Here is a 26,500-nt window from a genome sequence, read left to right on the forward strand (position 1 = left end):
AGAGGACACTTGGAAAGTAACACACTTTTACCTTAAGAATAATCAGGGTGGGTGACAGAGTGCTTTAAAAACACTCCCATTACCAAACGGTCACTGCAACAGCCATGTGATCGGTTTAAGGGGTCCATGAATGAATCCCTAAATGGGAAGTGTATAATAATGGAAAAAAAACTTTGGCTTATTGTATTCACTTTCAGAAATCAGAAAGTCTTCATATATGCTTAACGGAGCCTACTTCTCAATATGTATGCAGTTATCATTCTCTCAGAATCACCATATCCATTGCATATCAATATGCATATATAAATGCAAAAATAGTTTGTATGTGAATATTAAGCTATTTTGCAGAACTGTTACAGCATTACATTCCCATATACCAAAAGGTGATACAAAATCCAACCATATGTTCATAAATATTTTGACTTTACAATGTCTTTCTTGTTTATGAGAAGTGAATGGATTCACTGTTATGGTTTGAAGTCCCAGAATGCAGGATATTTATAAAAGCCTCCGAAACTCAGTAGCTAAAGATCTTGTAACTCTGGATGATTTTGTGTTGTCCTCCAGCACCACAGTAAGGAATCTGGTTGATATTTTTGATCAGGATATGTCCTTCGATTCTCACATAAAACTACCGACTAAGGACTGCATATTTTCACCTGCGTAATCTTGCGAAAATTAGGAACATTGTGACCGAGAAAGATGCAGAAAAACTATTCCATGCATACTTCTAGGCTAGACTAGCAACTCCTTATTATCAGGCTGGACTTGCAGCTCCTTATTATCAGGCTGCTCCATTAAGTCTGTTAAGAGTCTCCAGTTGGTCCAAAATGCTGCAGCTCGTGTACTAACTAAAACAAATAGAAGAGAACATATTTCTCCTGTATTAGCTTCTTTGCACTGGCTACCTGTAAAATCTAAAATAGAACTTAAAATCCTACTTCTTACCTACAAAGCTCTTATTGGTCAGGCTCCGTCGTATCTTAAAGAGCTCATAGTACCGTATTACCCAACTAGATCGCTGCGCTCTGAGAATGCAGGGCTACTCGTCGTTCCTAGAGTCTCCAAAAGTAGAATGGGAGGCAGAGCCTTCAGCTACCAAACTCCTCTCATATGGCACCGACTCCCAAGTGTTATTCGGGAGGCAGACACTGTCCCCATATTTAAGAGTACACTCAAAACTCTCCTCTTTGATAAAGCATACAGCTGGGGCTTACGAGCCCTTAGCTATGTTGTTATTTTTAAGCTTATTTTGTCAAGACAGATGGCTGTCCTCCTGTCCATAGAGCTGGGTCTGTCCGACGTTCCTGCCTGTTATAGGGAAGGTTTTCGTTGCCACCGTACTCTATGGAGAAATTGTTGGGTCTATGTAAATCATAAATAATTCATAGAGTGTGGTCTATACCCACTCTGTTAAGTGTCCTGTCCTTATGCTTTGGCACTGTAAATAAAATTGAGTTTAATTGAATTGAATATGTAAAAAATGGCTTATAACTTTCTACAATATATCATTTTCAATCACACCTACTGTAGACAGGAGCTTTTATAGTGTATAGCATATCTCATAGCTGCAGTAGCTCACCACCAGTCAAATCCAATTCAGAAGAAGCTCCTGAAAATGAGACAGCCTCAAACTCTTTCTGCCCCTTTCAAAAGCCACAATTTTAACATGCTAGTCACTGTCTGTCACTCAAAAGGTAAAAGACATTGACATGGACTGATGTCATTGTTCCAGACCGCAATCTGAGAAATATCAACACTAATAAAGTGAAATTAATGTTGATCTGTCTCGGCGGGAAGGGAGACTACTGCTGATTCAAGCCATTTCAGTTGCTACGTGGCGGACTATTTTCTGCAACATTTAATTTGGAAATAAAAATATACTATCTTTGGTAACAGCATGTCAGAAATATATATAAAAATAAATAAAAAACACTTGATGACAGCACATAATTTAACTAATTTTAACACACTAACACATGATTGAATTTCTCTTTTTGTTATGATTGGCAAGTAAGATTGGAAATCTTCAGTATGCAATGGATTAATGTTATAAGCCATAAAGCAGACTGAAATTGAGGTAATCGGTCTGCTTACTCGTTTCTACATTTTCGTCCACTCTGATCCAGTTGAGACTGAGAGGGGAGTAACTGAGGGCTTTGGGTTCATCTCTAAACCTCTGTAAAGGGTCATCTTCCTTTCTGACCTCAGCCGGATTTGTTTCCCCAAAAGGAAATGACTGCAACCTCCACTGCACTTGGGTCATGAGCTAGACTTGAGGAGCCAAACTACAAAGAGCTTAATCTATTTATAGGAAAACACTGCTACAGTACAGTGATCAGGGGGAAAAGGAATCCTACAAGACAGAAAGACAGTCGGATGCCAAGGTTACGCGCCAACTGTCAAGATCAACAAGGAGCCTTGCCATTCGCCTGCTTCATAACTTAAATCCATTTTCCTTGCCTCTCTGAAAACATTAAACTATCCCCTTACTTTTCACATTGACGGATTTGACATTTAATACAAGTAAGAAATGCAGCACCTACAAAGCTGTCTCATGCAATAATAATAAAAAACACGTATGAGGACAAGTCTACAAGAAAAACAGTCATTTTCATTTTTTTGAATGCAGGAAACATTATTTCATTAAGACTTAATGTCTGATATTAAGAAAAACAGTACTTGGACAAGCCACACTTTAAACATAGTTTGAATCTATGCAGAGTTAATGCTGTAACAACAGGGATATAAAACGCTACGTTCCTCACATACTGGATTAACTACCGAAGAGAGCTGGAATGAGGCCTGCGTTTCAGGGTGGCATAGCCTGAAGGAGTACAACGGAAAAGTCGCAACACTCTCTTCATAAACATACTTTATCCAACGATTTATTTATCCATCCATCCATCCATCCATCCATCATCTTCAACCGCTTGTCCCTGATGGGGTCACAGGGCGCTGAAGCTGATCCCAGCTGACATAGGGTATGAGGCAGAGTAAACCCTGGACACAGGGTATCACAGGGCACATAGAGACAGACAGAGACAGATAGAGACAGATAGAGACAGACAGAGACAGACAGAGACAGACAGAGACAGACAGAGACAGACAACCATTCACACTCACACCAGTTCCAACTGCCAGCCTCTTATTTTGTGATTTGTAAATTACCATAGTGACTCAAGAATCAAGAGCTGAAGCAACATAAACAAGACTGAAAGTGAAAACAAACAAGGCAGATGATCATACTGTTTGACTGACATCATGTGGAGTTAAACACTAACAAAGAAGAAGAGAAAAGCAACCTGTTGGTTTGCCTGCTTAACACACTCTGAAAACATGACTGCCGGGTAAATGTCTTCTATTTAAGGCCAGTCATTTTCCCTGTCCGGACAATAGCACATGGTCACAGCATTCTGGCAGAAATAAATACATAAACATATTTTTGAGTCCGGGCAAAACAAGTCACTCCCCTTTAGCAAAACTTGCAAGTTACTCAAAGAACGCCTCGGAAGGTTGTGACTACACCAGCTGTCTAAAGCCCTTTTCTGATATGAACTTGGACAATGACTGAAGAGTCAAGGCCAGCATGTCCGAAGTTTCCCTTAACACACATGTAACACACAACAGGAGATTCTGTGTCAGACGCGTTCACACTTACTGAGAATACTGGCACCGGGTAGAGCGTGCAGGAGGCAAAAAACAATGTGGATTACACCATGGCCACATAGCCAGTTCGTAATTTGGTCATGAACAGCCAAGTCTCTTGCCGTTCCTTGAATTTGTCTGTCTCTTTTGGCATCGGGCCTTAGGGACAGAAGTTGCTGAATCTTGCATCTCTCCACTCAGACATGGTTTGGTTTGTGTCCTTATGTAAATCACCCTTCTTAACCTTTGGATGTTTGTTTTATTCCACTTTTGTGCAAGCTGCATGACAGAAATGTCATCAATTCACTCACTGTGAATTCTCACACCCTGAGCTCAATTGGATATTACAGACTCTGTACTAGGGAACTGGAAGGGCAAAGTCTGTTTAATTTCCAATCCAAGTGATTCGGACATTTGCATTCTGCTCTGCTGGATAATGTCTAGACAATTTCAGGTGTGCAGTACATGTATGAAAGGGTCTACATCTTTAATTATAATATATATCCCTATTTTCCATCCTGTCAAACACTAAGAAACTAAGATCATAACTCAGCATGAGAGGATACAGAAGGGACAGAGATGGAAGAAAGGGGAAAGCGGTTATGAAATAAAGGACTGTTGAAAAGGGGCAAAGGAGACCAGGCAGTAAGATGAGAGATGGAGGGGAGCTAAAAGGTCCCACAAAAAGAAAGAAACAGGGAGGTAAAAAAAAGATGTTGAAGGCCAGAGCCCTGTAGGCCCTTTGAATCATAGCCTGGTGTCAGCAGGCCTTATGAACCTGAAGCTTGGCCGTAAATTGTGGAGAGACTGCGAGGAGTAGGACTGTTCCATGAGGAAATATTATACCTACACTTGTCAACCTTCTGCATAGACACAGGGACCGGTTGAACCATGAATATCTTTTGTAATAAACAAAAAGAGGTGTATATATTTAATTATTATAAGTTCATAATATCAAGCTATCATGCTTTCCTTAAAAAGAAAAGAAAAGAAAGAAGAGATAAAAGAAATTTTGTTGGCTTTTACAAATCTATATGGTTTGGATTTCACCGCATGGAGCCAATTACAATACTCACAGGTGGCATAGATATTTTGGGCCATTACAGAACTAAAGAGTTCCCATCAAAAGAGTCATGTGGGGTCCAAACACGGGAGTAGTGACAAGCCATTGTTTCCAGGGCCAAAGTCATTTGCCTTCTCACTTTCTTGGAGTAGAACTGGTGTAATTCTCAGTTACAGCTCTCCCATCACCCATTTAAGTTTATATTATTGGAAACACTGACATCAAGCTGAAAGAACGAGAAGAAAAACACACCAGTCGGAGCATTGGAGCAATGATCCATTTCTAGTTCAATACGGTAACAGGAGAGTGGGCTAAAACAATCACTTTTCCTTTCTTTCTCTTCCATTCTCCCGTCGGTGTCAACCAAACATCTGCCGCTCCTTCCCAGCAGAAGGGAAGGTCGTTTGTTTACGTGCCAAGATCGCTTGGTTATACAACCTCTGGCCTTGTTTGGGTACAACTGCTCAGACAGGATATTACAGGATAGTACAACGCCTTCTTTTTCCCAACTGGAAGCCGATCATCGGGGTAGAAACAGAAAATAACTGCCTGTACTGGAGGTGTGAGAGGCTGCAGATGAACAGCTTGGTTATATCATCCAAATCTATACATTTCAACATGATGATAGGCTCTTACAGTTTGTTTTATAAAGTCTACGAATCCCTCTGTTGAGAATAAGGCGTTATCAAATTGTTTCTTTCCAACTGTATAACTCATCATTGCACAAATATTACAAATTACTGAGGACTTGAGACTGTGTATTTTAAGTCTAAGTTGGCTAGCCATGGACAGAGAAATCAGTAGGTCTAGAGTCTATTTTTAAGTGTCTATGTCTGTGACAAGACACCAGTCCCCTATCCCCAGTGCCACTGAGCCTCACCACACTATTACTGTGGGCTAAATGATCCACTTTAATCAACCTGCAGTTTCGGAACTGTGAAATTTATTTCCCTGATTGTCAGAAAATAAGCTGACAGACTAATGCACATTCTGGGCTCGCTGTCAGTGTAAACATTAGAGATAGCCCTCACAATTAAATTAAAAACAGATAGGAATACATGTGTACATCCTATTTGTAAGGTAACACTCTGCTACAGCCTTCTGAGAGCGATGCATTAAAGGATCTAATTGTTCACCGGGTCCAGATGACAGATGATCATCCCAAAGTCTTGTGTCTCAAGTACCGCCTGTCTGAGCATAAAAACACTCTGGAACAGCGTACTCCATTCTGTATAGCACGTGGAAGCTATTTATATACTAATGAAAGGCATTTAGCCACAATTGACTCAAAACGCACCATTATCTCTGAGCAGATCAGATTCCAGAATACAAAACTCTCAGTTTTTTTTAAACGCATTTGAGCCGCATGAAGATTCTCTGCGGGATATATAACAAAGGACAACCTGGTAGACATGACCCTAATGTGAGGTCAGTTGTTCTGAAAATGGCAGTATGAGGGTGTGTGTGTGTGTTCTACGTCAGTGTTGCGATGGTGTGAGGGAGTATCACTGTCTAGCAAGTTACATGAGGCAAGTCGTTCCATTGCAGAACAAGTATGTCTGATTGCTTTCCCACAGCGGTGTGTGTAATGTGTCTGGAATTTATTTATTTTTGAGGAATATGTACAGACATGCAAATGAAAACTTACCATTCTGTTCATCCAGCTCATTGCCAATCTCCTGGCCCATTATCTTCTGTCTGCTGATGACAGCTGCTAGTGCATCCAAGCCTGAATCCTGGGCTGTGAAGAGGGGGGAAAGAGAATAGAAAATCTCATACACTTGAATATGAAAAAAGAAAGAGACAAACACTAAGAGCACTGAGAGTATGCAATGCCTGACAACAATGCAGAGAAAAAGACTCAGGAAAATACATTGTATCTCCAAATTAAAATCCATGTCAGGTCAAATTTAGCCCAAATGGTAAAGTAACTTCCCCTTTGAAAAAGCCAAGTGCAAAAAAGGAGCAATTACAACATACAGCACTTGGGATATAATGAGGCAACTATTTGGGAAATTTGAATGACAGGCTTTTGGGGTCCAGCTCAGCTCACAGTGCCACGTGTGAGTCATTCACTTAGTACTTTACCCCACTCAGCCGTACGCCTGTTATTATAACTGCGGCAAGCCAAGGTGGTGAGCAAAAACAGTGAAGCTGAAAGGAAGACAAAAGAAAACAAAGAAAGAAAGAAAGAAAAGAAAAGAAAAGAAAAGAAAAGAAAAGAAAAGAAAAGAAGAAAAAAAGAAAAGAATTGCCCTCTGTAGGTTTCCAAGTTTGACACACTCTCTACCTCAGGAATTTTTTATGACCACAGGTTCAGGCGCTTACCATTACCCAACTCCACCAGAAATCCCACAAGAGACTAAAAACCTCCATGTGGTTTGGTTTCACTGTCTTTAGAGGAATCTGTGATCCCAAATTGACAATAACCAGAGCCGTAATGGAGACATAGCAATGAAGTGTCACTGGGAACCAGGTGAACTAATGTCTGGTTGTTCAAGTCATGACAGAGCCATTTAGGAAACAGGAAAAAGCAGACGTAGGCATTCAGTATATTTTTAATGTGAATTACTATAATCATCTTTTATATGTTAGCATACAATAGCATAGCCAATACTAGTTAAAAGTCCCATATTGTAAAAAGTTTAAAGTCTTTTTTTTATTAGAAAGCAGGTCGAGGTGCTCTATAAATACTGTGAAGGTATCCAAAAAGTAAATCTTGTATCTCTCCAGTGTCTTTTTTTTTTGACATGCGTAATTTTCTCACACACGTTAAGAGACGTTACATGTGTTAATGATGGCACCTCCATGCTTTATTTGTCTGAGATCTACAAATAATGGCAAATATAAGTTTGCTCCTCTCATCCACACGTCCAGGTGTTCTTGAGCAAGACCCTAAACTGCAAGTTTAGTGGTTAGGACAGTGCCATGTATGGCAGCTCTACCATCAGGTAGAAAAGGATTTACAAGTGCAGTCCATACATAGTTTATTCCAATCATGTGTAATTACCTTCGATGACTCGTTGTTGCTGCTGTTTGATCTCTCCAAAGGTCAGCCCTCTAGTTTCCTCTGATTCGTTGATCAGCCAGGGGTTGGCCGCAACACCTCCACTCCTTCCTGCCCCCGCGGCCATCAGCGTAGACCTGTGAAACATAACAATACTTGTGCTTCCAGAATGCTTAAAGGCAGCCCTTCAAGTTCATTAAAAATATGTTTCGAAGACCATGAAATTACTATTCCTACCCAAGACAACAGCACACTACAGCTGAAATTAGATGGAAAAAGTGCCTTTGTTGTCTGTCAATCACTGTTCCAACATACACTCTAAGTCCAAAACACTCATCATGCATCAGTGACTTTTAGCTATATAAATATATATAAGTAAACACAGTTAATATGCCTGAGATGGCACAGGAGTTAAATGCACATCTGTACAACAACTCTTACAGCAAACACATCTGTACAAGGCATGTTCTCTTCAATACCATACTCTTTTGAACATTTTATGACAACACCCCTTTAGATCACAGCAAAAAGTATTCATTCATTTTATCTTTTAAGGGTTTTTTTGACGATTGAAAAGTACCAGGTTAGTTGTGCAGTCGGTAAACAGCGCTTATTAATCTGTCACAGGACTGTGGTCTGTTGGGGAGGTTTTTGCTCTGACGAAGTGACAGACCAGAAAGCTCTCTGTACTGTACTATGCTGTGCTAAACAGCGCTGTGTGGTTTGAGAGCTATTCTTCTGCTAATAGCTTAAAGCTGTGTTTCAGACCGCCACCCCCAACCTGGCGATGACATGTTCAGAATCTCTGTGTGAGTCTGTGAGCAAGTCGTCTGCTGGTCAAGCCCAGGAAAAGAGACCTGAGCCACATGTAGGCATATGAGTGACTGAGAAAATACTATACTATACTATACTATACTATACTGTTTGTACTACAACTACTACTATTAAACTGTTTCACTGTGGTTTTGATATTCAGCTATCATATAATTCAGTCTTTCTTTGGTACATTTCAACCTCATCTTTCAAATTCAAAAGTGGAAGCTGTGTTGGCTAATCACCATTTTGCACGAGCAATGCAGAAAACCACTTTTATCTCACCCCAGCTCATGCACAGTGAGATAACTAAGTCAAGCTGCTTTTGAAGTGGCCGGTAAAGCATTGTCAGACCCTTCACAATGCTAGCTAGCTGATACCATCAGAGGATTTGGTGAGACAAGGCATTTGCTCTAATCTTTCTGACATGTTTGATTACTATGAGACTGTGCGCCAGCCCTCCACTTCCTCTATGAGAGTGCCCAGTGTGTGAAGATCCAATTAACCAGTCAGTGGGGAGCGCCAAAACCAGTCGGGCACATCTCTTGGCAGCCACGAACCACCAGACTGCCGCCATCGGTGCCTGAGCACCCAGGTCCTGACTGAATGACTTGGACAGGGGAGATTTAACTAATTACAACTATTTCCAGCACAATCAAATACAAAGAAAGGTTAGTGAATAATGGAGGAGAGGTGACAGGGGTGACAGGGTGAACTGAGCCTTACAATGCAGGCGCCATGTCCTTCTATTGCTTAGTCTGAAATGGAGATGCTTAGAATGTATTGTTTTAGGGATAGATTAAAGTCTCCTCTGTAACTTCTATCCCGTCCTTTACCCAGCCCCCCCCCCCACGAAAAAATGAGCGGCTTAGATTATCCAAGCATGGCCAATCCACCCCCTCCCTCATTCTGTCCTCAGAGACCACACAGTGGGAATGGGTCCTGCCCACAAATCCAAATTACCCACCACATATTACTATTACTGGGCTCACTAAAAACCAAACGGCCACATGATTATAGTTTGCCAAGCTAATTTATTAGCAAAAGTCATTCAAGATTTTTTATAGAGCCTTTTATGTAATTGGGTGTGTGGTCTGTAAAAACATGAAAGAATATTCAAAGCACCGCTAAGTAGATCAATCCCAAAACGAAAGCTTGTGAAAGATATCAGAAAAAAGGCAGTATCAAGACAGGCATTATTACATTATAAGTGGTTTTATAATCTGATTCTACTGATCTGATGAAAACAGTGATGCTTGGTTTAATTATACGCTAATTTTAGTTAGGCTACTTCTCAACTCAACTCTTCACATAAAGTAGACATACTGTACTTAGTCAACTAATCAATTAGTAAATTGACAGAAAAAGAATCAGCAATTATTCTGATTCCATATTGTGTTTATATTGTGTGTCCTAGTTGTCTTATACTGCTGTAGTATACAACATATACGTTATAGCTTACACTGAGCTTTACTACATACTATGTTATATTGCTGCACGACTGTTACATTGTTGTACTACAACTATATTACTACACTACACTGTCTCATTTCCCTCACTCTATCATAATGAGCCATATTACACTGTATTAGGTTCATTTTGTTGTTTTTAAATTGTTTCTTGCACTATATTCTAGACAAACGGCTACCTGGAGTTACCTTGCAAAACAGCCGAATTCTCGCAGATTATGCAAGATTCACATTTACATCATGTCACATGAAAATCCATCTGATCAGGCTCCAAGTAATGCTTTTGTGTTCAAAGAGCAAGAGTGAGCCAGCCAATCAGCGTCCGGTATGTTTTGAAAATGCCTGCCCTTTCCAAATCAGTTTCTCAGATGGTTCTGTATAACAAACCATGTGATGAGGCAGGTTAAACACTGACTACAGTACCATTTCCTAACAATATTAAATTATATCATCTGGTGTACACGGTTTACTTGGACCTGTTGACTCTGCTGCTACTAATCACAACTGTCACCAGGTTTACCATGTCATTTTTGTGCCCAAATACTCTTGTGTTTGTAGCTATGTAACGTGTCTAATTAATCCTAGTCTATTTTAGATTGTGTACCTTTAATAGAAATGCTGGGCCTCTACAATGTAAAAACAACATGGAGGTACTATCTAAAAAACATTAATTTATAGAACAGACATGAAAAGTTGGAGGACGTTAACAACATGACACTATTTTCTCTTCCTGTCCAAACAAACATCACCGGGGCCAGACTAGGTCAAACTTTACACAAAGTAGAGAGCAAAGCTGTCACATTGACAGGATATCACACGATGAAGAGGATATAAGCTACGGCATCCACCGCTTTGATTTGCTCCACAAGAACATGAATAAATGCTCAGTGAAGAGTTATAAACTGTAAACTTCCTCCATCCTTGTTCATCAAGGACGTGTGTGTGTGTGTGTGTGTGTGTGTGTGTGTGTGTGTGTGTGTGTGTGTGTGTGTGTGTGTGTGTGTGTGTGTGTGTGTGTGTGTGTGTGTGTGTTTCAGGAGGTGCCAAATGTGTGATCAGCAGTGCAAAGCGAACAAATCTCTTAATGAAAAAGAATTATCCATGAAGTTAAGCGCCCTGTCAAAATGGCAGACATACAGACTTCTTTCCGAGTGATAGCACAAGGAGAGGTCAAGACACATGGGTCATACCGGATGTACAAAGACTTTCACAGAAAGTTAGTGACCAGTGACGTATCATTAAAGCAGAGAAGAGAGCCTATGACCTCTTTGGGTCAAGGACAAAGACAAGAGAATGAAGATTCATTATTTTTAATTGGGTGTCCAGCACTAGATTTCTATTTTTTTTTTTTTTTTTTTACAAAAAATCATAAAATGAAAGGTGGCATGTTCTGGCCCCTGCGGCACCAAGGGATGATGGTTTGGCCCTTCTGACACTGACTGACAGTGACAGAAAGAGACTCAGGGTGGATAAATATTCCACAATTTTCTAGAATTATACTTAAGCAGCAATCTTATAGAATATATTTCAAAATGAAAGTGCTGTCAGAAAAAGCACCACGGAAGAAGACTACTTGAAGAACGACTATTTAAGGAGGCAGAAGCATGGCCTTCATACGCACTCACCAGTGGTTTCCGTGTACAATCATTGAATCCCTACCAACTAGGTACAAGGAGAGGGACAAGTGAACTACTAGCATGAATTTAAGTGAAATACAACATTAATGATAATGATTTTAAGATTCAGCCAAACCTTTAAAAAACTTGGATCAAATGGTCTAATTGTCAAAATCTAGTCCTTGTGTGACCCCACTTATAACAGCAGAGAATGATTAATGAGATTTGCAAACACTGACTTTCCTACCTTCCTCTCATTAAGGATAAAATTATCTACCTGGAAGTTAAATACCTGGAGGGTTCAGGCTCTGTGATGTCTCCCTTGAAGGTGGCATTAAGCTGCTTCTCTCTGGTGAGTAGGTCATCAATAAGGTTCTGTCTCCTATCAGCTTCTGACTGCATTCTGATGAAGCCACGTTAAGGTCATGCAAAAGGTCAACATCACTTTCACCCCCCTCAGTGACATGGGACAGAGGATGCTTGTGACACTTTTCTCTGGGACAGTTTGGAATTGGCCCATGAACACAGAAACCTTTCTACTGCTTTAATAGTTAGGGCAGGCCTTTTCAAAACACTCTAATGCCCTCTATAGGAAAACAGCTGCAAGAGCAGACAAAGAAAACACTCCAGCCCAAAATGTAATCTCAATCTCATGACTTCCACTGCATGGAACATTCTCAGTAGAAAGGATACAAACGCCGATTTGATGATGCTCGCAACAAACTCTCTTTGAGCTGGGCAATATTCTGTTTGAGTTTCTGCAGTGATGCCCGTAGTGTCATGTTGATCTGAAAAGACAAAAGATTATAAAAACAACTGACTACAAGCGAAAACCTGATTTTAACAGAAGAACTTTGTAGGCAGTGCTACTTTATTTACACCTTACCTTTGCAGGGTTCCCCCCTGTTCTCTGCTGCCTGTTCCGCTCATGAATGTTTTCTGCTATCTCCTGCGCCAAGCGACAAGTGGCGTCATAATTCTGTAACCTAAGGATCAATCAATGTGATAGAAATGTCATGTAAATTGACCTGAAATTACTGACTCATGATAAACAGTAGCCACAGATACATTATGAAGCAACACAGAGGGACCCCTGTGTAGTTACATGTAGTAATTAACAAAACCAAAAGTGGTATGAGAATCAGAAATACTTCAATAATCCCAGGGGAAAAATATTTAATACCAGTGACCGAAACTGGTATTTGAATATGGTGTTTTGTAAAGGATGAAGGTAACTGCCTGTAGAGCTCGGTGACATTAAAATATACAGTATGTTGCCAAAACGATATAAAAGCGTCTTTTGTACATATATTTTTTTCTGTATTGCTTTCTACCGTGATTTACGTGAACCAGGAGCCGAACTGCGTTATGGCAATATTTACATATATTATTTACTCATTTGGACACGGTCCTGAGCCTTGCATGTTATGTTGATTTTACACTAATGTTCTATAAAAGTGTACAAAAATAAGCATCACCCGTCACAATGTATTTCATGAAGATTATTTATTCAATGAATGATCAGAAATCATGCTACATGGTGATATCTATCATAAATTGGTGCATCAAAACAAGAGCTTGTCAAATTAAAGCTAACTCACAACAGAGCAGCGCACCTCGCTCTTTGCTGCCCCACAAGAAGTAATGTGGCAGAAATTCATACCAGGCTTTCATGCATGACATTAGATGAAAGGTTAGAATGCCACCTTATTGTATTTTTAAAGAATATTTGTACAATACACGAACCCACCAGTCTGTTCTCACAGCTATAACCTACCAATTATAGACATGGTTATGATACCAGACTGGCCTTAGATTATGGGTTTAACCTGCCTAAGCCCAGAACCATTGCACATATAAAATGGTAATGCATTACAGCTGTTTGGTAATAGAACAGCCTATCCCCACATTTAATCCTGATGGGAAATATTTTAAGCTTCAAAAAGAAATTTAAAAAATATGTTATCAGTAAGGAGATTAGGTTGAAACCGGTTTGATTCTGTTATTCATTTCTTTTGATGTCTTGTTGTTTGCTTTTTTGTTGTTGTATTATTTATTTTTAAAAAAAGCTAAATAAACACCACTGACTGACAGCCTCACAAGTTTGAGCTGCTGCTGCACCATCACTATTTAATACTGTATTGTGGAGTAGGGTATGGGGGGGTTGGGGGGATGTTTAACGTTTAGTTTAGTTAACTTGGGTAAGGTTAGTGAGAGCATCAGCCCAAGCTTTAGCGACATTCATCATGTGACATGTTTGCCTTTTCCATCTTTCGATTCTGCTTACGTTACCAAGCTTCAATCAAAAATAGTAAATAGAAGTAAGTATATTGCTCGAATTTCCTTTGCCCGGATACAGAACCGTCATGCTACATTTTCCAACACATACAGATCTGGTAATGGCTTATTAAATATGCAAGTGGTTGTATTGTGTTCATCTTTACAGGGCAGATCTTTGCTAACACCACTTTAGCTAGCAGGATGCAGAAAGAGTAGCTAACTTATCAGGGTTAGTGTCGTCATTAGATGTAGTTGATAACACAGTTCAGACAATTTATTGTAATCTCCAACTACATTACTTACCACGGATCCTGAGACATTGTGATAAAAATGGAGCTATGAAGAGAAAATCCACTTAGTTTGTACCATCCGGCAGTAATCACCAGCAAACTGTTCCTTGTTTGGGTGTGACGTCACAACGGCAAGCTGCGAGGGACAGCTGAGTCCAGAGCCGCGGTTCTTCAGTTTTGCAGGGGGGGCTACTGGTACTTACAAGTAAAGTCAAAGTAATGCAGGCTAAAGGCGTCTTGTCAGTAAAATGTACTCAAGTGTCAAACGTAAAAAATACCAGAATGGTTCTTACCAGTGTTATATTATTAAAAGGCCTATTAATTATGTATGATTTGATTATATAACATTAAGTATATTTATTGTATAAGGACTATTACAAATGCACCAATGCGTAAGGAGCATTTTAATGTTGTAGTTAGGTAGAATAGTTTCTTTTACACTATAACATATTTTTGTGTATGTGTGGGGGAGAAATTAAAATAATAACCCACTGAAATTGACCTTTCAAAGACTATAGGCTACTTCATACTTCCTGAAAGGTGTTGGACAGAAGATTAGATTTATTTTATAATGCGTCAGTAAGAGAAGACAATATGCTATAAGATACTGGACATTAATGAACATTAATCTCTAGGTCTCCCAGAGATTTGGGACTGAAGGTTAAAATGAGATTTCTTTTATAATGCTTTTATCAGTTCTAATGTTTTCAATGAATTCTTGCTTCTTTACAATATACCAAATTGTGTATATTGACAGACCAAATACTGTATTTTGCCTAGACCTATAATTGATGCAACTATACCTTACTCTGTTGGCTCTTTATTTCCCTTACATTTGTGTTGAGAGTAGCAGAGGACTTTGAAATTGGTGCTTAAAAATTCACAATAAATGCAGGAAATTAAGTGCCAGAAAATTACATTGAATGTGGCAACCGTTGACACAAGTTGCTATTTATTAGTGTTATTTCCTAAAATGTACATGATTTTTGTTCGTGATAGTGGTTGTTTGTTTACTCAATGATATACACCAAATGGAGGCAAAAATAAGTCAGCATCATCATCAAATAAACATATTAATTTTATTTTGTTATAGGAGCAGTGCAGTTGACCCTAAACACAATTAAACCTTTGCCATGGGAAAAGAGGAATGTCCTTTATAGGCCTACCTAACGTATAGCCTTCTGTTCAAAGTAATACGGTCAACATCAACATCAAAGTTCCAAAACAGTTTCAACGGAAGTGATGAACAGTAGACCTGTGAATCATCTCTGGAGACTCAAACACTGTGAGTATAACCTGCATGCACCCAATTGTGTTTCCTTTAATGAGAAGATGCATTTTTTTGTTGGCTTTAATTTGCTCTATAGATCTAAAGAAAAGGAAAAGGAAAATTTCCAGATGAATTTTCTCAGAACATAACTGGTATTTCTCACAGGCCTTGTCACAATATGGGTACTGTGTAATGTTCTCTGTGTTTGCATTATAAGTACAATTTGTATTGACTCAGCTTTCATGGAAATTAATATGAAGGAACAAGAACCTTCCTTCTCTGCTGATGGGACTAGAGCGTTTGTTTTTCAACTCCATTACATGTGGAGCCCACATATGAGGTAAGTACTCGTAAGTTTTTGTTTCATAACCAAACAGTAGTTGTGTTTGGATCAAAACATATATCTGTTGTGTAGAATAATATACTTTGGAGGACTTCTTGGAATAGACCCATTTGGTATTTTGATGCTACGCATGAAGCCGTTTCAGAGAAGGAAACATGTTTGCCCTTGTATTTCTGGTGACCTTATTCCGATAATAAATATTTTTGATCCATTTAAATTCAAAAATTAAGATGGCTGTTAATTGCAATAACATCTATTGTTGAGTGAGTGGATGTATGCAACATAAAAATCTTGGTTATCAGCCTTGGGGTGGGGACCCCCAAACGGGTCGCAATATTTTTTCCAGGGATTACCAGGGGGTTGAGGAGAAAAACATAAAATAGCATTTTTTAGACTGAGGAATGTTTTTTAACATTACTGTCTGAGTTAAGTAGCGCTTATGTGTTATATTAAGTGCTTGATTTGTAAATCATGAGGTTCTGAAACAAAGACAGGGTGCTGTTCCTGCAGGTCACGGGAGAGAAAAAGTTGTTAATACTAAACAAATCTGTCATTACAAAGTACAATTTATTTACATTTATTAATCAGATCATATACAATAATTGCTCAAAATCAGCACAAGGAGGCACTTGGAAAAAAACTGCTTCCCTCTCTCTCTCTCTCTCTCTCTCTCTCTCTCTCTCTCTCTCCCTCTCACTCTGAGAGACATGTGATCTGTAAATGTATATTCCTTGTATTTTGGCTCTGATTACGGTGCTACTGTTGATGCTTTTAAGTCTGATTAATTACTTCTCAGAATGAGACACTGTATGTCTCCAATGTTAGGAAAATCTGTAGATTTTTATCACCTTTAATGCCTGAACTCACCACAAACAAACCATACCCCTATACCTGTCTCACATGACCACAGCCCACAGGCTTATATAAAGCCCTGATCCTCACATGTGCAGCTCATAGGAGACCTCCCGGCTTGCATTTTTTGGAAAAAATAAGACTTGAGATGATTGACGTGTCAAGAACACCGGAATTTTCCAATTGTGGAAGCATAAATTCCATCTCGATGCACACATCCTCTGATCAAGACATGGGCTCTATGACAGGAGGCAGAAGCAGGCAAAGGTCTCACTCTTACTACAGCCCAGAGGATAGTAAGAAGTATGGTGTGCAGACACAGACCGAGGAAACCGTTCTAAGACCTCGCTCCAGGTATGCTTTCACATTCAACTTGCATGTGCTGTTTAAAAAAATGTTGTTGTTTTTTAGTACAAATTAGGTTAAAGATCTGACAACAGATACCAATAGACATGTTTAGTTATAAGTCTGTGGATGTTTTAATGTTGTGGCAAATTTGGATAATAGGCAACAATGCCCAACAAAAAAAAATTCTTAAAAAAAAAAAGAGGCATAATTCTAACTGAATACATAATCAATGCTACATTAACTGCTCCCCAGGTCCTTTTACAGTTATGAGACGTCAGAGGTTAACTCTGATTATGACGCCAGTCCACTGATCCAGAGGACAACAAGCTCCCTGCTTCAGTATCAAGTGAACAAAACGGAAAAGAGAGAAGGGAATGCAGCTGGTGTTCGAGTCACCTCTAAGAAGTCCAAATCCAACCCAAACAAGCGCTCCCCAACAAGAGAACTTCATGGTACTGAAATTATGTTTTATAACAGCATGTTTTCTACTCTCAAGGGATATTTACATTGTGTAGGTGAATTAATAATGAAATGTATGCATATTTGCTCAGGCAGCAGAGGCAGTCTCAAGTCAGTGTCCATGATGACCATCTCAGAGTCGGACAACTGGGAAATTAGCTCCAGCTCAGGGATGAAATATGGGCAGTTTGTTGACTGGGAGAAGATTGACCCTGAAGCCGCAAACAAATACCAGCAGATCCTGCAGAGTGATCACCAGCAGCTGAAAACTATGGGCCGAGAGGGCTTCTGGGCCCTGCCCCACACACTTAGGGCCAAAGCTTACTATCACATCATTCACAGCATCAATTCCAGGTTTGTCGGATTGTCACATCGGATTTCATAAATTGAAATTGTATTATTTTCTGTCATGAAGAGAAGCATTTATGAATTTGTGAGAATTGATAAGACTTTTGCAAAATCATTGTTTACATTTTAATTTAAATCCACTGAGCCAAACAATCTGAGTATGAATTGATGTTATATCTGAGTAGGTCCGTCACTCCAGACAGAGATGTCCACAATGAACTGGCCAAGAAGCTCTTTGGAGAACAGAAAACCAGCACCCATCCGGTGCCAGAGTACATGGAGGCAGGGGAAATACCCAGGTACTTTTGTGAGTGAATAATGATTAATGTATCATGTTGCTTCATAAAACCTGTTTATACACAGTAAGTAGTTGCATCCTATTAAGGTGAAATTATTATACTGTATTAACCTTAAACTACCAAAAGTCCAAACCTAATAAAGCATAAAGTGTCCTCATCATATTTAAGTATGTCAAATGATTTATTTGGTTATTTTAACTTAAATCCGAACGTTGGTGGATATTATTTTTTTAGAAACTGTCTGGCCTCCTACATATGATGAATGTGATGCAAGATGCTCTGGTTGTGGTTAGTGGTTCAATTTTGGTCAGAAGAATAGAAGAATTAAGGATCCCATGGAAAAAATGCCACAGCTATGGCTTAAATGTTGAATTGTCATCTGTACATGTATACTTTTATATATAAAAAAGTGTGTTGTTGCTCTTCTTCTCTTATCCAGATATTGTCTCAACAAAGCAGGCCTGAACTCTGTTAAAAGGATCCTCCTTTGCCTTGGAAAATGCTTCCCAGACATGACCTTCTGCCCCATCCTGCCTGAATTGGTCTCCCTCATCCTCCACTTCAGCGAGGATGAAGCTGAGTGTTTCCACAGTGTGTCCCGACTTATCTGCTACAATGACCCCAATAAGCGTTACATCGACCAGACCTTCCTCACCTACCGTGCTTCCTGCATGACCTTCGGAGATCTTGCTAATAGGTGTTGCAGAGGCATCCGTAAGCTGATCGCAAGCTCTCACCAGAACCTCTTTGACTTTTACTCTGACTGGACCATATGGATATTCGCTGACCTTCCGTTCACATACGCCATCAGAGTGCTGGATGTCTACATATTGGAGGGCTACAAGGTCCTCTACAGGTTTGTTTCTGCGGCACATGTAAACAAAATCCTTAAAGGTCCCATTTTGTAAAAATTGAGATTGCTGTGTCTTTTTGTTTATAAGGCAGGTAGAGGTGCTTTATAAATACTGTATATATATATATATATATATATATATATATATATATATATACTCCAATTACCTTGAGTAGCTATTAAAGGTATAATCTGTAAGATTTTCATCTCCTGGATTGTCTGTTAAGTTACTATCTATCAAAGAGTGAGTTAAAACAATGGTGATTGATCATATGACTTGTGAGTGAGCTTGTAGTAAGGGCAGAAGTGTGTATGGATTTGAGAGGGTAACATAGGGGATTGACTGGAAGTAGAGAGGTGAAAGTGAGTGTCAATAGAGTTTACTAAAGAGCAAGGCTCACCTGCAATTACAACTTACCGCCACAGAGGTTGCTATAAACAAGGTATATAATATTGTTTTTCACACGCTTCCGCACACACACACTCCCTTTTTTAAATCTAATTTTTTATTTATTTAATTATTTAGTTTTTGTTATTTATTATACCTATAAAATGTATTGTTGTTTTATTGAATCTTTATGCTTTGGCAACATAGTCTTTGTGACATTCATACCAATAAAGCTGAATTGAATTGAATATCTCAAATCTTATGGATTACAGATTTAATTGTGCAGCTGGTCCAGGCTTTTGAGTTGTTATCAAACTGAAAAGATCAAATTCTGATGGTAAAACAAGTCATTTTGCAGAGGTTGTGCCGCTTGAAAAATGTATCCACAGATTTACAAACATCTCTTTTGCCATGTAAGTCCACAGCTGTCTTTCCACTACCACAACACTGCCAGCTGCAAGGCTATCTTCCAGCCAGCCGGAGTTGATGGCACTGGGCTGCCAGCCAGGAGAACAAAAAGCATTAAGCTGTGTTCAAGAGTATAACTGTTGCCATTTAGCCAGCAAAATAAATGAACGGCACTCTCCAGCGGCATTAATCCGAAACACCGATAGTCCGACAATGTCTCACTAGACCGATTGTTTTCCTTTTTTCTTAGCAATAATGAGAAATGAGTTGCTGCATCCGTCTCCACGCCCAAAGACTCTCAGGTACGCCTCAGGTCACGGCAGCCCTGCACGGCCCTACTATAAACGTTCGGCCATGTTCACTTGGAAGTTGACCCCAAAATGGCCTTAACGTGGCACCATTTTGGCTTTTGGTGCGGTAGTGGAAAGACAGCTAATGGGGAAAAGTATATTTTGTCCCACTGGGCATTTTGATGGGCACAGAAGCTGCAATTCCATTTGGCATAGTAAGTAAGTACTGTATTTCACATTTCATTCTTTGTATAGGGTGGCATTGGCCTTGCTCAGCCTCTACAAAGTCTCTGTGTCATCTCGAGTTGCAGACGTGGAGGACTTCAGAACGGATATGAAAAGGTTTGTGCAGAGTGTAGCTCGCCACTGCACCGCTGAGAACCTTCTTAAAAAGGCCTTCATGATTCCAATGGCCACGCGGAGAGAGCTCAACCTCTTGTTTAATGCCAATAAGGACTCCCTCATGCAAAAAGGTGTCAGCACACACCAGAAGAGGTGGGTTAATGCACACAATTTTGTAAGAATTTGTTTCTAATATGCTTATAAATCATCATGTTTTGTAAAGGACTGACTTGGCAGTTTTATTTCATATTCTCATCATAGCATTTTTTACCTTCCTAAAGGCAGTCCGTTGAGTTGGTGGACTTCAACAACTTCACTTCCAGTGTTGTGACAAGGACTGAGATGAGAGTCGTATGGGCCTGGATACCTGAGCGCTTTGCCCTTTTCAGCCCAATTAGGCTGTTTCACACGGCTGAACACGGAAGAAGCCTTGCTTCGTAAGTAACGTTTATCCAATACTTTAACACCATAGACAATCTGCAAGAAACAAAGTAATGAGTTGTGGCTTCACATGCATGAATTATGGCTAGATGTCTTTCTTGCATATGTCAGAAGCCTTTACATCTTTTAGTTGTGTCTGAAGACATTTGCATTATTAAATAAGACCGGGTCAATATGTTTCAGCAGTGAAAAACAGATTCTCAGATCTAGTTACATAACAGAAAGGGGCATTGTCTTTTCACTATCAACATGTTTGCTTTGACTGTGAAAGCAAAGTGACTCAAAGTTTATTGGCCCTCATTTATCAATCTTGCGTGAAAACGGGCGCAGAGTTTAGCACAGAATTGGTCATAGGAAAGGACCCACGTGTGATTTATGAAACATTCGTATGGGACCAATCTCAGCATACGGGCCTTGATAAATGCGGCGGCTGTTCCAACATGTTCCGCCCTTAAATAGTCCTGTTTCGGAGGCCTCGCCCACTGAGGTCAAAAATGGAGAGGAGAAACGCTGGGAAGAAAAGACACTTTTTCGACACAGAGATCGGCATCCTGACATCCGAGATGGAGCATAATAAAGATTAGTTTGTCAGTCTTAAGAGTGGAATAAAAGGGGCCTGTAAAAACGCTGTATGGAAAAGAATAACGGAGGCAGTCAACCCGAAGCAGCGCTCCACTGTGACCCGTGTGCGTGTGTGCTCAATGCTGAACCTGGCTCCTGCTCTGTAGCGGGGTTTGCCAGCAGGGTTATTAGGTTTACCGTTAGAGGATAACCTTTGTCACCTAGAAGAACCATACCAAAATGTTAATCATCTGATACCTTGTTTGATTTAATGCAATTTATTGAGGGTAGCCACTAACCGAGGAGATGACTTTGGCTCTGCAGTGCGCTTTCCTTTTCATTCATTCATCTTCAACCGCTTGTCCCTGTCGGGGTCGCGGGGGGCTGGAGCCGAGCTGTTTTGAAATATAAAAGAATCGTGTGTCCCCCCCTGGTCACCTGGCCACCACGTTTAAAAGCGATAGCTTGGCATCATCACCTGTACATTTATTGAGTGGTTTTTGCGATTGATGAATGCGTAATCATTAATCTTTGGTGCCTTCAGACGCACATGAGTACAATCAATTGCTCCAACCACAATTTTTATTTTTTTTATTCGTTTTAAGAATCCGTTTTTGATCTGTTCTTAATATGTGACTGCTTATGCTTAATGCCAGATTTTGCTGTGCTGCACCGCAAATCACAGGCTGAAATTTGCGTACACAATCTCAGACCAGACGTGAGATTTGATCGTAGCTCCCGCCCACGTCCAAATTGATAAATGCCGAAGATGCCAGGAAATGGTCGTACGCACGTTTTTCTGCCGTACGTTTGTTTGATAAATGAGGGCCACTGAGTTCAGTGGTGGGGAACGCTGTTTATGAAAAATACTTCAAGTTCCTTAGTGTGTGGTTGTCTTTTATTTTGTAACAGATGATTTTAAAAAGCAACGCTTCATATGGAAAAATTGATCATTTCTGCCAGTGATGCCAGTGATGCCGGTTATGCTGCGTTCACTTCTAATCTGAAATCGGGACTTTCCAACTTCTGAGACAGGCTTGTAGTAAGGGTAGAGGTGTAATAGGAACATGGCTTGCCTGCCATTACATCTTAATGCCAAAGAGGCCACTAAAAACAAGGTATCTCAAATCTTACGGATTATGGATTTAAAATGTGATCTTGTCTTGCATCTGACTCATTCAGCTCAGCTTCAGATAAGACACAAAATATTCTCTTTGATTATAGGAAAATAATAGAATAGAAATACTTCATTGATCCCAAGCTGGGAAATTGCATATACAGTACAGGCTTTGTCATGTATGAATTTATGGGCTACGTTTAGTCATCAGTGACACTGCCTGGTAGCAGTTTATGGGATATTAAAAATGAACAACCTAAACTAATTTTTCCTCTTTTATATAGATTCTATTCACATGTTGAGGGACACGAACCAGCGGTCTTGATTATCAAAACTGTGGATGAAGAGGTAACAATAGAAAACATAATGAACATTGAGATCCATCAGAGAATTTGTGCTATGCTTTTCTTTTTTTATTTAAGGAGAGACACTATAGGTATTTTTTTTAACTTATAGGTATAACTATGAAACTTCCCCAGCTGATTCCCAGCTGCTACTTACATAAAGACAACATTTTCTTTTACAAGTTTTCTGATTATGTATTGTAATACCCATACATTTTGCAAGCCACTACAGGCGAATAGGCTAAAAGGTGTTAACTAGATATCACCATGAATCTTCCCAGTTGATTACTAACAACTAAATGAGCAAACCAGGCATTATCTAATGATTTATTGAATCTAGGGGAAATCTATAGATGCAAACAGAGAAAGTTGTGTCAAATATTTTCATGGAAGGAAATTATGATTATGATTTTGCCTAGGGTGTCTCCCCTTAACATAATCTTTATGCCAATAATGATAATAATCAGTTTATGGAATACATTTTGTATCATACTGAAATATTTCTAATTTCTCAGGTCTTTGGTGCCTTCCTGTCAACAGACGTGATAGAAAGAAGAAAGCATGACTCTGAGGGACTTGCATATTTTGGAACTGGAGAATGTTTTGTTTTTACGGTGAGACATATTCCTGCTTTCTTCTTCTTGAATTCAACTCTGGTACTACACATCGTAGAAGGTTTGCTGTAACATGCTTCAAGTCAATGGATTTTTGTCAACTTCATCTAAAGTATTTTTATTATCATTTGTCAAACAAGAAATGTGCTTACTCTTTCAGCTTCGTCCCAGCATGGAGCGCTACCAGCGGGCAATGGTCAACATAATGACCAGAAAAGCTTGCCCTCAGCAGGTTGGAGACCGCAGTAGTGCCTCTTCTCAGGTAGCCAGTAGTGGCTGCTTCCACATCACCACAACCACCCCCACCACAGCCACCACAACTCTGACCTGTCCTGCTGGAACACCCCAGGATCCCAGCTACCTGACAATCCCCTTCACTACCCCATCAGAGGAACCGATGACAGCCAAAGAGCCAAAGAGACCCAAGGAACAAGAAGCCTCCATGTTCATAGCAGGCTGTGACAGTCAGCTCATAATCGGTATGCAAGTTGAACATATGGTTGGATCTTGAGGAAAATGTCTAGTCAACAGTGTATGTGTATGCATTGCTGATGTACTGTATGTGTCCTCTCTTAGGTGGTGATGGAGGACATGCACTCTGGCTACAGGAAGACCTAGAGGGGGGATACTCAGAGACTTGTGACACATTTAAGAGTATCCCACTCTGCAAGGGGCATTTCAAGATCCAGGTCCTGGAGGTGTGGGGCATCCAGAACTCTATTTCCTTTTCTCACAGTTTTCCCGCTAAGTAAATCCAGCAACTTTGCAGGTTTTGCAATCAACACAAGTTTTTTCATGATGCCGTTTCACAGGACTTGATTTTTATGTAAATTTCTGATATTTATTTTGTGAAAAGCACATATATACACAAATTGTGATGCATCTGAGTGAAATTGTTCTTGACCTGTGTCCATGTCAAGTCAAGCTTGTATAACCAGTTATAGGGCCTATCACATACATGAACTCTACAAGACCACATAAACAATGGTTCCTATTGTATATCAAGATGCATGTCGTGCGATTTGAGCTAATTAATTCTAGTTTCATCATTATTAATAGCTAAAGTAATTCTGATTTTACCTCCCATGAAGTCTAGCTATTTTGCTGTTCAGACAGTTATCTGTTGTGAAAATGACAATGTAGGCTTTACTTCTACATGTTTTTTTTCTCATGTTTTTGCAGTTTATCTGAATTTGATACACAATTAAACTTCATGTTCTTTTTAACATGTGATGATCAGTTGGTCATTATTCATTGTTTTGTTTTGTCAATGTTTTGTCAATCTCTACGTAATAACTTATGTATATATATATTTATATAAAACCGTATATATTTATTGTCTATGTATGGGTCAAAAGCATACATTTCTTCCTGAAAAATGTTTTACTTCCTATATGTTCCGTTTAACTTTTCTAACTTTAAAGTTTAAAGTCTCGACATTGTCAGGACTTTACACGTGGAACATTAACCTAGGCTACCAGTGCTTTTTGTAGGCATATAAAAGTATGTGGGCATGTTTGCTGTTCAAATGACCTGAATGAATTAATATACATTAACCTATACACATCGTGTACAGTAGCCATTGCACATACTTGCAATTTGACCTAAATTAGGCCTAACATAGACCAGACTCGAGTTATGGCTATCAAAAGTAAATGACATGATGAATGATTTTTGGTCCCAGAATTATAAGACTTTCTGCATCCCAGTGCTGTTTGAACCATAGACATATATACATAGAATAGAATAGAATAGAATTACTTTAATGATCCCAGACTGGGAAATTATTTAATAGACGCCACATCGACTGCTGCTGTCCACTAGAGCAGCATGCTTACAGGGCAGCCATCTTGGAACAGGGCTACTTGCTCCTATTGTACATCTTCCCGATGCCTTGGACAAGATTTTTTTTCATAGTGCTCCCCTCCTAACAATAAAGGCAAACTGCAAAATACATTTTCCCAGTACGTTCTTCGACTATTTATTCTTTTTAATTGCACTGAGCCTGTGGAAATAATGAACCCAGCTAACAGACAGCAGCAGGTGCATGTGAGTCCAGTGCTGCGCGGTCACGCATGTCAGACAGTGGGTTATTGTGTGATGTGATTTCTGATAGGGGCATCTTATTAAAAGTATTTTTTTGTTGAGACCTAAATGTGTTTTGTTTTGTTTTCTATAATGAACAATAACAGCAAATGGGCATGAATTCAAATGAAATGATGCTGATGGTTAAACAGAAGCAAATTGTTTTTTTTGTGGTGACAGAACGTCTATGGCTGCGTAAAATCCATAGACTGTATAAAAAATGGACGTAGCCTCTCCGCCAGGGCCCGTTCTCTCAATTTGATCCAATCGTACTCGCCTGGGGGAACCGCCATCTTGTCGGACTTTGACTCCTCCTTATTTCCTCTTACCAAAAAAGGGCATTGATGTGATAATGGGGGGAGGGAGATACGGCCATCTAGCTGCCGTTTACAGAATTAGCCACATTAGCTCACATTAGCTCCACCGCCCGGGAGCTAGGCTAACAGAACACGTTACTAGATAAACGGGATTGGGTGTCTTGTGTCTCTAGCGGAGACTACACCAGCTCGGCAAGTCGAGTGCAGGTAATCCCGTGTCTCTAGAGAAGATGTGGCCCAAATCTCTCATTGTCAGTAATCAGCATTCAATCTATTCTGTCAGCAATTAATCAATTCTGTCACTTTCGTGGAGATGACACCGGCTCCGGGAGTAACGTGCAGGAAGCTAGCATTTATGATATATGATTTAAACTGATAATCAACACAGTACCGTGCTCATAGACTGTAAAACACCGACCCACATGGCCCGAATCCTCCCGTTGCTCCAGATTAACATCTAGTGTATGTACCATCAATAATAGGCTGTATTGCAAGTAATGTTGCAAGTGCGGCTAATTGATTAGCATACCAAAGTTAACGTTAACACGGTGACTTCCTGCACCATCTGTTTGTACAGCTGATCGAAGAGAAAACCATCTTGTCACTTATGGAAACACCATCACACAAATGGCCGC

At 39.7% G+C, this 26,500-nt stretch overlaps 2 protein-coding genes across 4 annotated transcripts in view; one reads left to right on the forward strand and one right to left on the reverse strand.

Annotated features, from left to right (window-relative positions):
• The window catches only part of stx8 (syntaxin 8), a 46,642-nt gene extending 32,336 nt beyond the window's left edge, over positions 1 to 14,306 (reverse strand). Inside the window, exons 1-6 of one of the 2 annotated variants that reach the window (XM_083929148.1) lie at positions 14,200 to 14,306; positions 12,503 to 12,602; positions 12,310 to 12,404; positions 11,909 to 12,019; positions 7,722 to 7,855; positions 6,360 to 6,452 (exon numbers count right to left, since the gene is read on the reverse strand). In XM_083929148.1, the coding sequence (XP_083785274.1) occupies positions 6,360 to 6,452; positions 7,722 to 7,855; positions 11,909 to 12,019; positions 12,310 to 12,404; positions 12,503 to 12,602; positions 14,200 to 14,216 (550 nt within the window). In that variant the 5' untranslated portion in view covers positions 14,217 to 14,306. Of the gene's footprint in view, positions 1 to 6,359; positions 6,453 to 7,721; positions 7,856 to 11,893; positions 12,020 to 12,309; positions 12,405 to 12,502; positions 12,603 to 14,199 lie in introns of both variants that reach the window. The other variant, XM_083929147.1, reaches the window with a different exon arrangement.
• Positions 14,307 to 16,799: 2,493 nt separating this feature from the next.
• LOC310963130 (TBC1 domain family member 24-like) lies at positions 16,800 to 24,542 on the forward strand (the record flags this gene model as incomplete). Of its 2 annotated transcripts, XM_083935809.1 has the most annotated exons (11): positions 16,800 to 17,005; positions 17,252 to 17,451; positions 17,551 to 17,812; positions 17,992 to 18,105; positions 18,545 to 18,961; positions 20,300 to 20,539; positions 20,668 to 20,823; positions 22,790 to 22,853; positions 23,365 to 23,463; positions 23,624 to 23,942; positions 24,040 to 24,542. In XM_083935809.1, the coding sequence occupies 11 exons, from the start codon at positions 16,800 to 16,802 to the stop codon at positions 24,213 to 24,215; spliced, it is 2,253 nt and encodes a 750-aa protein (XP_083791935.1). In that variant the 3' UTR covers positions 24,216 to 24,542. The 2 variants fall into 2 exon arrangements, with proteins under 2 accessions (XP_083791935.1, XP_083791934.1); XM_083935808.1 differs by having other exon boundaries at positions 17,252 to 17,812.
• Between the last annotated feature and the right edge of the window lie 1,958 nt (positions 24,543 to 26,500).

This window comes from Echiichthys vipera (genome assembly GCF_963691815.1).
Source record: "Echiichthys vipera genome assembly, chromosome: 2".
NCBI lineage: Eukaryota > Metazoa > Chordata > Actinopteri > Perciformes > Trachinidae > Echiichthys > Echiichthys vipera.